The sequence below is a fragment of the Ischnura elegans genome (genome assembly GCF_921293095.1).
Source record: "Ischnura elegans chromosome 13 unlocalized genomic scaffold, ioIscEleg1.1 SUPER_13_unloc_3, whole genome shotgun sequence".
Taxonomy (NCBI): Eukaryota; Metazoa; Arthropoda; class Insecta; order Odonata; family Coenagrionidae; genus Ischnura; species Ischnura elegans.
This window is the reverse complement of record NW_025791659.1, coordinates 7,508,948-7,522,987: the sequence shown is the minus strand read 5'-3', so window position 1 is coordinate 7,522,987 and position 14,040 is coordinate 7,508,948. Positions and strand designations below refer to the sequence as shown.

Sequence of the window (14,040 nt, the reverse complement as noted above, 5' to 3'; positions counted from 1 at the left end):
AAAAATGACTTGTCTTCGCTTGTCTGAGCTTCACTCGTCCTCGTTCTGTAAATGTATATAGGATAAATCACGGGAGATAGACGCCGTAATCATGGAATCGTCTTCGGAAATCTATGAAAAATTGCGATTTTTATTCACATGGTATTGTTTTTCAATGTAGCGCTCATTTTCTTGATTTTAAATGTGAAAAGAGTTCAGGAAGGCGATCCTATGAGAACTACCGATAGTAATTGTAATTATGACGACTTTTTCACTGATTGCAATAACCCCGACTGCTATTATTTACTTTCCTCGTTAGTACGTTTTCCTGGTTAGTACGTTCATTTTTCGTGGTCCCTTCAGAAACGTACTAACCAAGTTCCACTGTATATTTTTTATTCAGTTATCGAAATTTCCTCTTTCAGTACTATTTGAAATAGGAAATTTTGATAACTGCGGCGGTAATAGCGGCCGGCATAAGAGGGAGTAGAAAGAGTTCCGATCCTCTCTTCGCATACGCCGTTGCTCTTCGATGCTTGTCCTATTCACGAACAATTTTGTTTAAATGCTCTCGTAGGAGTATTGCAATAGAATTGCAGCCATGGAAAATTTTAAGGCAATACACGACAGGCACATAGCATGAACCTTCCCAAGAGCTAGGACAACAATCGGGGCAATCTCAGCGCCGTAGGATAATAACCGCGTCGTAGATTTAATGGAGCCACATTCAGCCCTCCATCAGCCAATTCCTCTGCCGTTTTTTTTCCTTTCCGAGACCCCACAGGAAAATAGGAAAACATTAAGTTACAGGGGAACAATGGAAACGTGTTTCATCCCTACCCCGTCTCACCAACTGACCTCAATCGATCTCTCAGTTTATGGAGGCCAAATGCTAGGTGAGTCATGCACTGAGCCCGAAGATATCTCGATAGCTTTCAATAATTGTTATGACACGCACAAGGTTCAAAAAAAGAAAGAGATCTAACGCGACGCATATCTGACAGAATTTAAGTTTTTTAAGCTCTGATTGTTTGACGCAAAGATTTATAGTTACAACACGGCTACTAATATTCAAAATAGTCCAAACCGGACAATTTCGGAAGAAACAAGCATAGCATAAGCGCTAACAAACAAGACGAGACGGACTGGAAACTTTAGGCAACGCAAACTGCGTATATCACATTGCTGGGCCATCGCCCCTTCGCTTTAAAGGCAACGACGTCACATGCAAGATCGGACGTGTTCTTCCCGTACTCCTTCGCTCATAGCCTCGTAGCTTGAAATACGGAGTGGAGGGAGCGCGCTCCTTTTAAAGCGCAGGTTTTGATACCAATATAATTTTCAGTTGCAATAATCCTCATAATAGCATCTGAAGATGATTTTTGGAAAATCAGGTGCTCAGCTTAATGGAAATTCCTCGGCAAGACAGATGTTGAGTATTAACCAGGTATGTCCTTCAAAACTACGCATTTCTCTACGTTTGATAAGCGATTACTATATGCAGTATAGATGCCGTGGGATGCCCACTCGTGGCAGTAAATTTAGTGCGCCCTCGGGAGCGAAAAACCCTGCGCGATCTTCCATGTTCACCTCTGGGGTACCGACGTGACAGCGCGATGCTTACAAGAAAAGCAAACAGGAGCATTCTAAAAATACGTCACTAAGGGAGAAACTCCCCTACCTGCCGCTCGTATTTGACCTAGGGTTTCAGATGACTGACTCACACTGGAAACCAAGGCCACTCAGTTCCCCTTAGACTTGCGACCGGGGAAGGGGAGGGGGGGAAGATAAAAAGTTTGTGTAAGAGGCGCACCCTCATTTTTGGCTGCAATTTCTGGGAAAAAAGGTGCGCCTCTTACATGCGCTTATACGGTATAAAATTCACGGTTTTTTTCCAGGTTTTCACGGTCTAAATTGGGTCAAATTCACGGTCTGTTTGATAAGCCATTTTAGGAAGAAATATTGATCTCATTAAAATCACTGGCCGCATGTTATCTAAAAATATAGCAAATGCGATAAACGCCGGGAATGCAAAACGCAGCGATGAAAGTGCACTTATGACGTCGCCTATCATTCGCAAAATTCAGGGCCGGCCAAAGGTTGTGAGTGGGAAAATGGAGGGTGACAGGGAAGGGAAGAGGCGTCTGATTTCTCACCAGGGTAAATGATCACTTTGGTTAAAGGTCGTCCAATCACAGCCTTAAGGTCTGTGTGTGGTCATGACACACGGACCAATATTTGTGCTTCGAATATACGTTTGCAGATAAATGCGTGGGCAGTATCTGCAAGTGACTGGCCTATTTTTCTTCTGATCCGTCAATCATAGTTCTAAAAAATCAAGTTTGAGTGATTTCTACGGTTTCATGGCAAGATTCACGGCTATTTCCAGGTTTTTTCACGGTAGACGAAATTCACGGCTTATTCACGGTTTTGAGGTTTTCACGGTCGAGTGGGAACCCTGGACTATGACAACAGTGGGAAATAAACCACACTAACTATATGATTGTGATCATACTTACACTACAAATTTGCTGATGATCTCAGCAACCATTGGTCCAAAAACGAACAGGATTGTGAGGGCGAAGTTGAGGTAGTTATTCTGGATTAAGTGTCGATAGGCCATGTAGAAATCCGACACTATGTCCGCAAGGTAGAGAACCGGGAATATCATCAAAAGGCCAACCTAATTGGAATAGAAACAAGTTACAGATATTAAAGGTTTAATTACCACAAAATTGATTGTTTGAGGCGTAACTTGGTGAAAGCGATTCATAATTAAATTAAAAAGAACTTTGTGCTTTCACATTAATATTTATTCACGACCATGGTTTCAGCGTTAGACGCCATCATCAGGTGAACTCTACACAGGTCCATCGTCGCATCGTTTTATACGAGGCTAGGAGGGGTAGGGAGGAAGGTAACTAGGTTGAACAGATTGGTCAACACAGAAGAGGGAGAAAGAACTTGGTCATACGGTATGAAAGAAGTTAGTGGGAGGAGGCTCCCTTAGGGAGGGCATGGCAGGTGGAGGGGGGATGGTTCAGGTGAGAGAGAGGTGGAAGAGTGGAATTTAGGAGTGGGAGGCTTAAAAGAGGGGAGTGAGAGTCATACAAAAATTCGTTTACAATGTTGTCATTGGAACGTACGTGCTGCAAAATTTCCATCAGTTCCAAAGCGTCTGATCTAGGTCCTTTAGGTTCATAATGAAGCACTTCAAAAACAAAATCACTTTGATGATTGTTATCTAACAAATGTATAGCAAACTACTTCCTCCCTACCCCTCCTAGCCTGGTATAAAAGGATGTGGACCTGTGTAGAGTTCACCTGATGATGACGTCTAACGTTGAAACCATGGTCGTGGATAAATATTAATGTGAAAGCACAAATTTCTTATTTTTAATTTAATTACCACAAAATTTTTATGTGTATGCCTCTGGTTAATACAGTAAAACCTCTTCACATCGTAATGGAGGGGACCTAAATTTGGGCATTTTGATGCATGGAGGTTCACTACAGAGAGGCTTCAGTGATGGGCACCATTTTTTCATATCCTTCGGAAATGAAAAGCACTTCTGTCTATTAAACCATTTTATTTATGCGTTTAAATAAACATGCATGCATTAGTGAGCATATATTTATAATTTAAAAATTATAGAAAGCGAGCGCTATCGCATGATTTGTGCCATGATTTGGGAGATAACGATGTGATCTCTCTCAGTTCAACTGTCACTTAAAATGATTAGGATAGTTGGATATCTTTTTTCTTATTTACTGTTAGGTACTGGGTCAACCACTTGTTTTTACAAAAAATGGTATTTCAGCTCCGTTACATTTTTCATAATGCCATTTTCACCATTTCTTCCACACACCTCAGAGAGGATGCTTCAAGTAGGTGCATGTGACGTTATCAATAAAAAATTTTCAACTACGCTACAATTTTTTTACCTTTCCTTACGTATGGGACATTGTACACAACAGGTTATTGGTAATGGAAAGTTAATGGAATTAAGTGGTGAAATAACCAATGCATTGAAAAAGGCTACTAAGCAAATGTTTGATAATGTACTTCTTATTGCTCCTCCTCTGTATTCATTCCATCAGAATGACCCAAATGCAAGCGTTTCACTAGTCCTTGGATGACAGCCTTTCTTATTTTAGGGAGGCATTGAAAGTGCTCGAACAGTTCCTAACCTTTTCCCTACTGTACAAGTATATATACGTGTGGACGTTTCCTGACCCGGGAGACGACGGGCGTATATATACGTGTGAGATTTTCCCGGCCAGGAGATCGAAAGCCGTATATATACATTTTCTAGCTCCCCCCCTTTTAGGACGGTCATGGGTTTACGACGTCTTTGTCTCGGGACCCAACGCTTTGGGGTTTAGGATTAACCCTCGGAATCCGGGAGCAGGTACCCGGACCCTTCTTCTTTTATAACCCCTCTCAGCGGTACAGGACAGCGGTCATTCAATTGTTTATACAGTCAATTTTCTAAATAAATATTTGTTCATTTCTCAAGAAATATACACTAAGAATTGAATTATTTGTCTTTTGAGTTGCGTTTACAATTTTTAAACGAAATTCTACGACACATATTAACTTATATCTCGAGTTATGTATAAACATCAACATGGAAATTGCTGCTGCATTAAATGCGTTAACAATGGCCTTAGAACTTTGTTTAAAATTTGACAATGCTCAGATAAAAATGAGGAATTCAATTCCAAGTCTGTAATTTACGAGCAAGCAACAATTATCCATTTGCTAAATACATATAAGCAATACATAAGTTGACCGCGAACCAATGCCGCAGGTGTGGTCGTAAACCCGGAAAGGAGGGAGCACAACTAATTTCGGAGTCCGAGATAATGCGAAGTTCCAGCATGGAGGGTTCGAAAAAGGTTCCATGAGACCCTTCTTAAAGAATGTGCTCCAAAAATACTCCGTACCACGAGAAAGAAGAGTCTCTTGGGGCTCAGTACAGCAGTCATGCTAAGACCAAAACCTCCACCGTCTCGAAAGGGTTAATATGTACTGCTTTACAGAAGTTCTGTTTGCAGGTGTAGAATAGAATAGAATGGAATTTATTCTCCAAAGACCGTACAAACCTGTATAGGTATAGGATTCGTCATTTACAAATACAGAAAATATTAACCCAATACAAAAAATGAAATATATACACATAAACACATTTTAATACAAGTACTTTAGTAAACTGTCCAGCAATTTGTAATTGCAAACAAATACATACCAGGTCAAGATATAATTAATGCAAGTTATGTGTGCTGCATAAATTCGTCAAATGAGTAGCAGATATTTATTTTTAAATATGGATTAAGTGCACACTTAAATGAACTTTTCGATTCACAGTTTTTTATTTCAGTGGGTAACTTGTTAAATAGTAGAAGGCCCATATTTTTCGGTCCTAGTGCAGTATGTCTAGTCCTGACATAGGTTTGGTGTAGGTTTGTAGCACTTCTGGTGTTATAACTGTGATAGAAGTCATTTCGGCTTTAACTGGAGAGATTCAGTTTAGCACAGGTGATTACAGCATGTATGTAGACACACTTATACAGACCAAGTCATCCACGCAACTTCCAAGCATGCCATAACCCAAAAATTGTCAGCCTTTCATTACATGCTGCATAGAGCTTTGTCGATCCCTTTAGAGCCCTTAGATCTCCTTTCAGAAATTACCACCATCAAAAAAATCGCGATAGCCAATGGTTACACCGAAAAATTGATCAACGATTTGTTTGAAAGCAAAAAGAGAAAATTCTTACTCAGAGGTATTTACTCTACCACCCCCACAGATCAACAGTCATGGCGACGCATAAAATATTAAGGCCAACCTTCTATTAAATTGGAAAAATTACTCAAAGTAATCAACATAAAACCGGCCTTTTACAATAATTCTAACCTGAAGAGCATGCTACCTTCAGTCAAGGACCCCACTGACTCAGCCCTCAAGAGCGGGGTCTACCAATTAAGGTGTGGTGATTGTGACTCCAAATACATAGGACAAACAGGAAGAAGTCTGACCGTACGAGCGGAGGAACACCGGCGCGATTACTAAAACAACACTGGGATGTCCCAATTCGCTACCCATCTTCGGGAGGAAGGCCACCAAGCGGATTTTACCCCGGAATTGCTGCACCGAGTCAAAAAAGGAACACAGCTGGACATCAGAGAACAGTTGGAAATTTTAAAAATTGTAAAGAGGAAAGAACCCATTGCTAATAACCACCTTTTCCCTTTCCACTCCCCCCTCCTAGGCATTCCACTATTACACCCCAAAAAATCCTTGTGACGCCAACCCACGCTCTTCTTTGTAACTACCTCTGGTTTTCCCCTATCCCTTCCCTCCTTCACCATTCCCGTCACTTACCTCTCCCCTTCCCCTCCAATCACCCGACCACAGAGTATATATACCGGCAAATTCTGATGTGTATCACTAGTCTTGAAAAAGGTACAGTGTAACCGAAACTAGTCGGCAATAAAGTGTGTGTTTTTGTAGAAAAGCTAAGAAATTTCCTTCCAAACATTAAATATGGAATTCTACAAAGTAAAGGCCTCAACAATTCAGTGCAAATGGATACTAATTATTTCAGTTTTCACTTCTGTCGGCCAGTCCTACGACTGCCCCGTTTTTATTTAAAAAGAGGGCGACATGGTACATTGAAGGGTGCATTACACATAAGGGTGTAGGTCGAGGGACCTGATTTGCATTCAGGAGAACTGAAATGAGCAGAATTCTTTACTTCTTTGTTTGGTAGGCCTTTGCTTCTGGTGTTTTCTGTCCCCACCATTCGTTTCTCTTTTCTTATTTGCCACTCATATTTTCTCTTTCTTTTTTTTTTATTAATTCGTCATCTTCCTATCTATTTTTAAGTACCCAACACAATGGAAAACTCGGCCATGGAGTCTACCGTAAGGCGACACATACGGACCGATATTTGCACGCCTCCTCACACCACCACCCTACTCAGAAGGCAGCTCTAATCTCGACATTAGTGCACAGAGCATACTCCATCTCTGACCAACTCTCACTTCCCGCGGAAAAACGACATTTGGTGACGGCCCTGGCCAGCAATGGATATCACAGTGACATGGTCCTTAAAGGGACCACGAAGATAGAAATAAAACTCAAGAATAAGACACCAAGTCCTGAAACGGAGAATCCCAAGGCAGCGGGTTATGCGACAATCCCCTATGTGGCTGGCACCAGTGAAAAAAATCGCGAGACTCCTCAAAAAATTCGACGTTACGACACGCTTCAACTGTGTTAAGAAGACTGGAGAACTTCTTCCGACTCCTAAGGATCGTATCTCACCTCACGCCTGCGAAGGAGTTTATGAAATTGAATTCAGTTGCGGTATGTCATACATCAGACAGACCGGGAGAGCTGTGAAGTGCCGCATTCAAGAACACAAAAGAGCGGTGAAAAACAAACAATTTCATCTGTCGGCTGTGGCTGAGCACACTCTCAGTGAACCTGGACACGACATCAACTGGGAAGAAACAAAAGTTATCGCCAGAGAATCCCGATATTTTCCGAGGATCATCCGAGAGGCGATTGAAATATCCAAACATCCTCATAATTTCAATCGAGAGGATAGCTACGCACTCCACAGCACATGGAAGAGACTCTTCGCCCCATACCCCCACGCTATTGGCCGCAAGGCGACCAATCAGGGCGAACCTACACCACTGGGCTGCCTATATAACGGCGGCCAAAACACGGCATAATCACTTCAACCTGAAGACGCCTGCTGGAATGCAGGAGAAACTGTTGTCACCAATGCAACCACGACGCGGTGAAACCCGGAAAATGCAGCCTACAGTACCCAACACAATCATTTGCTTTGAGTCCATCATGAATTCCCTTCATTCAAGCGGAACCGGTTGACTATAGTTATTAGACCTCCTGGTAAAATTAGACATTGTAATATTTCCATTGGGTGTTATTGTATCTCATTGAAATAAAATGCGGTAGGCGTACTGTGGTGTCTAGTGTTACTATCATTAAGACCTTCCACTTTATCGTGCCGCACATCAAACGAAAATGTTGACTTCCATATACACCCTTAGCGAAAAAACTGTTGGATTTCAACAGTAACTGTCGGGTTTTATCAGTTACTGTTGGATTTTAACAGTTACTGTCGGATTTTAACTGTTAATGTTGGCTCTTCAACAGTTACTGATGGATTTTAACAATTACAGTTGGGTTTCATCGGTTACAGTTGGATTTTCTACAGTTACTGTTGAATTTCAACAGTTACTGTTGGGTTTCATCAGTTACTGTTGAATTTTCTACAGTTACTGTTGGATTTTCTACAGTTATTGTTGGATCTTCTACAGTTACTGTTGGATTTCAACAATTATTGTTGGGTTTCATCAGTTACTGTTGAATTTTCTACAGCTACTGTTGGATTTTCAACAGTCACTGTTGGATCTTCTACAGTTACAGTTGGATTTCAACAATTCCTGTTGGGTTTCATCAGTTACTGTTGGATTTTAACAGTTACTGTTGGATTTTAACAGTTACTGTTGGATTTTAACAGTTACTGTTGGATTTTAACAGTTACTGTTGGATTCAACAGTTGTCCTATTAACTGTTGAAATTTTCAACAGTTTTTTTAACAGTTTTTCGCTAAGGGGCAATCTGGAAAATTATATATTTTTTAACTTTTAAGTTTCAGTCATAACTCTGTGATACTTACGTAAACCTGCATAAACTGAAAAACACCGTTTAGTCCATATTTTGGTAATTTTCTTACCACGGTCCTCTTGTCGTAATTACAGTAAAACCACTTCTCTTAACTCAACAGTCACTTCAAATGATTCGGACAGTTGGATACGTTTTTCCTTATTTACTGTTAAATATGCTTTCATATGGATCAAAATGGCCACAACTAATGATTAGTGAGAAAATTACAGCATAATTCAGGTGAATAAGAAAAAAAATTTGAGCGCAACATTTATCGTCATTCCATGTAGGTGATTGCGGCTACATTAATGGTCTCTAGTTGTCTCGGTATGATTTGTGGAGGTAGTTAGGCCATCTCCGGGGTGTCTCCTTGGTATGACAAGTGGAGGTATTATGAGATAAAGATTTTCAGTACAAAGAGGTTTGCATATAAATTTACATGTAAATCTGACGGGACCTTAGGGGTGGTATGAAATATGGAGGTTTATGATGTGAAGAGGTTCACTACATAGAGGTTTTACGGGTCAACCCGTCAGCACCCAAAGTTTTTCTTAAATTCTCACATATTCCACTTTTAAAACATATGATACATATGAGCTCAACACAGTGAACACAATTCAAACTGACTGAATAATAGAGGAAACCTTCTACTAAGCATGTGCACCGACATGCATGCTAAAATTCACATATTGAATGCATTGCAGGAGTATAAGGTGGTTTCCTATTATTTTTTTACTGCCTAAATCGAAAGATTATTACTCCTGGAGTACGTATTTCATGCTTTTAAATTTTTAAATGACAATATCTATTTTTCGCGATTAAATGAAAAGTGAAAAATTTCAAGCGCACGAAAATGCGACGGCTAAGTATGAATGCTGGGAAAACTCCGTGTGACGTCGTTCTGGTTCCCGCTGCTGCAGGTGAGGTGACCTTAGCAAGGCTTTGAGCGCTGATATGTCACAGGATGCTATTAGGTAGCAGAGTACCCTGCTAGCTGGTAGCGCTGGGCTTAAATAAGGAATATTAATACCTTATCAAACAAAGAAAACTTTCCGACCTTAGCCAGTTTTAATAGGTGATTATTATGAGATGTTTCCCTGAGCTCTGTGCTTCATGCATGCATTGGTAACCTCAGACCATGTAAAACTCCTATCTACTCATATAGAATCTAGGTGACGTCACGTGGAGTGGCATCACATGGGCACCAATCTGGCCTTTTTCAAAATCGGTTAAAATTGACCATTGCCATTCGTCTAAACAGGGCTTTCTAAAACCAAATAATTTGTATATTATGAATACACTAATGGTTGGTAACGAATCACAATAACAAAGAGAGTCCTCGTTCTATGTCACCCCGTTTAACGTCATTTCACGATAACGTCACGAAAAAATTTTAAGACCGTTACTTGTTTATCGCACCTTTGCTTCGCGATAATGTCAAGGCTTTTAAATGTTACGCAAGAAAAAAACGCGAAGCGGCGGGCGTTGCAGGTTGTTCGTTTTGTGGGCGGTAATACAGTCAGTCTAAACGAAGTGTAAAACAGTGTGTTTATTGTTAATTGCGATTACAGTTTTAGCGAATTTTCTTCAAAATGAATTCTTAGGAAGGTGCGCAACGTTTTACTTGACATAATGGTTTTCAGGAACCTAAAAAGTTATTTAGGAATTTTTCCGTATAGAACTCGGAGCTTTTGTCGTCACCTTTTTGCCGAGTTCACAATAATTTTGGTTCCTGTAACTGCGACGATGTTTCAGCAATGATGATTCCCAGGCGACGATCGCCCGGGCGACCGCGTAGCGAAGCCGAAAAGCAAATGCGGGAAGATGCAAAAATGGAGAAGGATTTACGTCAGTGCTGCTATTGTCGTCGATGAAGACAGGAACTCGTATTTATGCCATAGCTTGGCATTCCCATCGTAAAAAATGCCCCAGATATGATATGCTAAAATTTTTTCGCGTAGGAATTGTGAGGTCTAGGAGCCGATATTCACTTTTTGCATTGTTTCATATGGGATATTATGCTTCGATTAACGTCATTTCGTTTATCGTCTCATTTTTCAGGAACGGTAAGTGACGTTAAACGAGAACTCACGGTAATATGAATACAGTAATGGTGGGTAATGAATCGCAATCAATGTCTTTACTTTTCTTTGTTGAAGGAAACCACCCTATAATGGATTATGGACGGATTAAAATGATATAGGTCAAGAGGAGAAGAAAATAAAATCTAGGAACAAGTGCACGCATACCACTCACATCTATTATCCCAGCTCGAAGTTTATCCCTCGGCAAATTGCTCCTCCGCAGCGTGAGGGTGGCTTCTTCCAATGGCGTCGTCATTTTGCCTGCCTCGGGAGGCCGGGGGAATCCCCTCACGTATCTCGCCCCCCACGTCTCCCTGCCCCCACTCACGTCCTGCGTCACCCTGTCCAAATTCTCCAGGATGCTCCCCCCTTCCGCTGGAGAGCGCGCCAGCTCCCGCAATGCGTCCTTCTCGCCCTCAAACAGAAGGCAGTCGATGGGCAGCGGCAGATTCCTCCTCCACAAACCACCTTCCCCCGGATTGTAAGCCTCCTTCAGCCTCTCCTCAAACGCCTCGCGATCCTCCAGCACCCTATCCCAGAATTCCCCCCTGTTCCGACTCTGGGACAGAGCAGAATCCACCAGCTTGTCGATCCGGAAGGCGGCATCCCCCAGCCTCAGGGTCCTGTAGTCTCGGGCGCGAACACGGTCAGTGATCACGCGGATTTGCCCCCGAAACTTCTGCAGGAACATAGCCATTTTGTCCTTGCCTGTGACATCGCCGTCCCTGAAAGGAAGCAGTACAGTAGATTCCAGTTAATTGGGACATATCGGGACTCGTGCACTTTGCCCCAATCAAGCGGCTGCCCCAATTAGGCGAACTCTCTCGTATACGGGCATTAGAAACTTTGAATTGGTAGAAGGAAGACTAAAGAACGTTTATAATGCAACATAAGTTTATTAAACAATTACTTTGATTAATAAATCAGCGAGTTTATTAAATTATTATCATTTTTAAGAATTATAAAAATTTAGTTCAAAATATTATTCACAGCCTCGGGCGACGCTGAATGAATGTCTTTCACTAAGTCCTATTAAAGAAAAGTCCCATCCTCTTGCGGATAGTATAACAACAAGAGCTATCAAAATAGGGCAAGAATACAAGCATTTGTGAAAAATAAGAGTAAATCAAAGGAGGAAAATACTAAAAAATTGTTCTGAAAACAAAAAATTTTAATTTCGTCGCGAGTATAGAGTCTATGTCGCCGACTCATGGCCCAATAGAGAGGCATGCTGTCCCAATTAAGCGGAGAATACTCTGGGATATTCCTCTATTGGGTTCTGTTCTTCAAGATCTGCCCCAATTAAGCGGCTGCCTCAAATAACCGGTGTACCCATTAAACGGAATCTACTGTATTTAACATTGTTATTTGTGACATTTTTTAGATAACAGTCATCAAAGTGATTTTGTTTTTGTACCCTCCCTAAGGGAGCCTCCTCCCCCTAACTTTTTCTACCGCATGACTAAGTTATTTCCCCGTCCCTCTTCTCTGTTGACCAGTCCAGTGCAACTCCCGAACCCTGGTAATGCCAAGCGATGTCGTCCTTAATGTCCCCCGGCGATGGTTTCAAACATAGATAGATGACAGCACCAAAGCTCGCCCATGTCCTCCTATTCATTTTCCTTGTTAGGACTTAGCGGAAAAGGCTCTCAATATGAATTTATATCTTTTAAATACTGACTTAAGCACTGAAACTTATTTTCACAATTTAAAATCTTTGTTCCATGAAATAAATGCGTGGAGAACCATGAAATAAGCCCCCGAACATGACATTCTCTACCTCATTGCATTCCGTCCGCTAGGCTTCAAACAGATCAAACACAAACTCTACAGAATGAGATTATAGCTAATACTTATTGCAACAGCTTATCAGTGGAATTAAACCTTCTGAGTTATAAGCACGTAATTCCGATTCAAGGAGATATATCATGCTATGAAACAGTCCCAGACTAGAGGTGACAGTATTTTATCAACGTATATTATAAAAGAGGCTCCAAACAACAAATTTAAATCCCTTAAATATCGAATCAAGCCTTGAATAGCATTTCTAACACACTTTATTTCTTTCCTGCAATAGAAATGTGGAAAAACCTAAGTGTAGGCCCCCGAACTTTGCATTTATTGTATCATTAAATATCATCTGCTAGGATTTCATTAGGTCAATCAACAACGTAAAATGAAGTACAAACTGCATGGATAAACAGTAAATACTTATCTCAACAGTTTATCAGTGAAATTCAGCTCCTAAGTGGTGAACAGGTAACTCCGTTTCATAGCATATGTGATGCTACGAAAGTGAATGCTAGACTGGAAATAATTGCACGTCATAGTTGTTTTACTAATCGAGGCGGAAGGAACAGGATAAAATGATAAGGCCCTATCTAATATGCTAGCTTAAAGTGCCCTATTTCAACAGGAATAGCAGCTTCCAATAAACATTTCCACTGTGTTGTGGTCGAAAAGTTTGAGGCTGAAAACCTTAAGGGATAGATATGGAAATGTCAACGAAGTAAATTCTACTGCAAGGAATTCGTCCTTTCCCTCGAAAGATTCAAAAAACTTCATCGAGAAAAATTTCCTTATACATCGCACTTGGTATCTCAAGAAAATTGATCGTACTTAAGTAGCTTCTATATACGAAAGTTTGCTGAAAAAAGATCACTCCTGTACATTCACCATAAAACTCCCTAGATGTTTTGGACGAGCTACAGCGCTGCCATCTATGAGAATAATTTCTCGTCAGCGACAATAGCGACGACAGATGAAGCTTTAAGAGCCCAGTCCCGATTATTCTAAGTCCGTCCTGTTGACCAATCCGTTCAACCTAATTACCTTCCTCCCTCCCCCTCCTAGCCTTGTATAAAACGATGCGACGATGGACCTCTGTAGAGTTCACCTGATGATGACGTCTAACGTTGAAACCATGGTTGTGTAAATAAATATTTCATGCAAAAGCACAAAGTTCTTCTTTTTAATTTTAATAATGAATCGCTTTCACCAAGTTACGCCTCAAACAATCAATTTAGTAAATTCGTTATTTTGAACATTGGAGGTCCAAAAATCAATAATACAGTTCAATTAACTGACACAGTTACAGTTTTCAGACACAAGGAAACTGGAAATAGCACTTTTATTTACAAAAATTAAGACCGTTGACCCAGTAAGGTCACAGTCAAGAAGAATAGGAAATAGGTTACCAACAAAGGTGTCGATCCATGGGTTTTAGAGGGTTCCCAAGTCAGCTTTGCACTTCATTTATCAGTATT

At 40.8% G+C, this 14,040-nt stretch overlaps 1 protein-coding gene across 3 annotated transcripts in view; it reads right to left on the bottom strand.

The window, feature by feature from the left end:
- The window catches only part of LOC124172866, a 128,468-nt gene that overhangs the window by 48,428 nt on the left and 66,000 nt on the right, over positions 1 to 14,040 (bottom strand). For all 3 annotated transcript variants that reach the window (XM_046552365.1, XM_046552367.1, XM_046552366.1), the window contains 2 exons: positions 10,947 to 11,499; positions 2,499 to 2,662 (listed from right to left, as the gene is read on the bottom strand). In XM_046552365.1, coding sequence (XP_046408321.1) covers positions 2,499 to 2,662; positions 10,947 to 11,499 — 717 coding nt within the window. The remainder of the gene's footprint in view (positions 1 to 2,498; positions 2,663 to 10,946; positions 11,500 to 14,040) is intronic.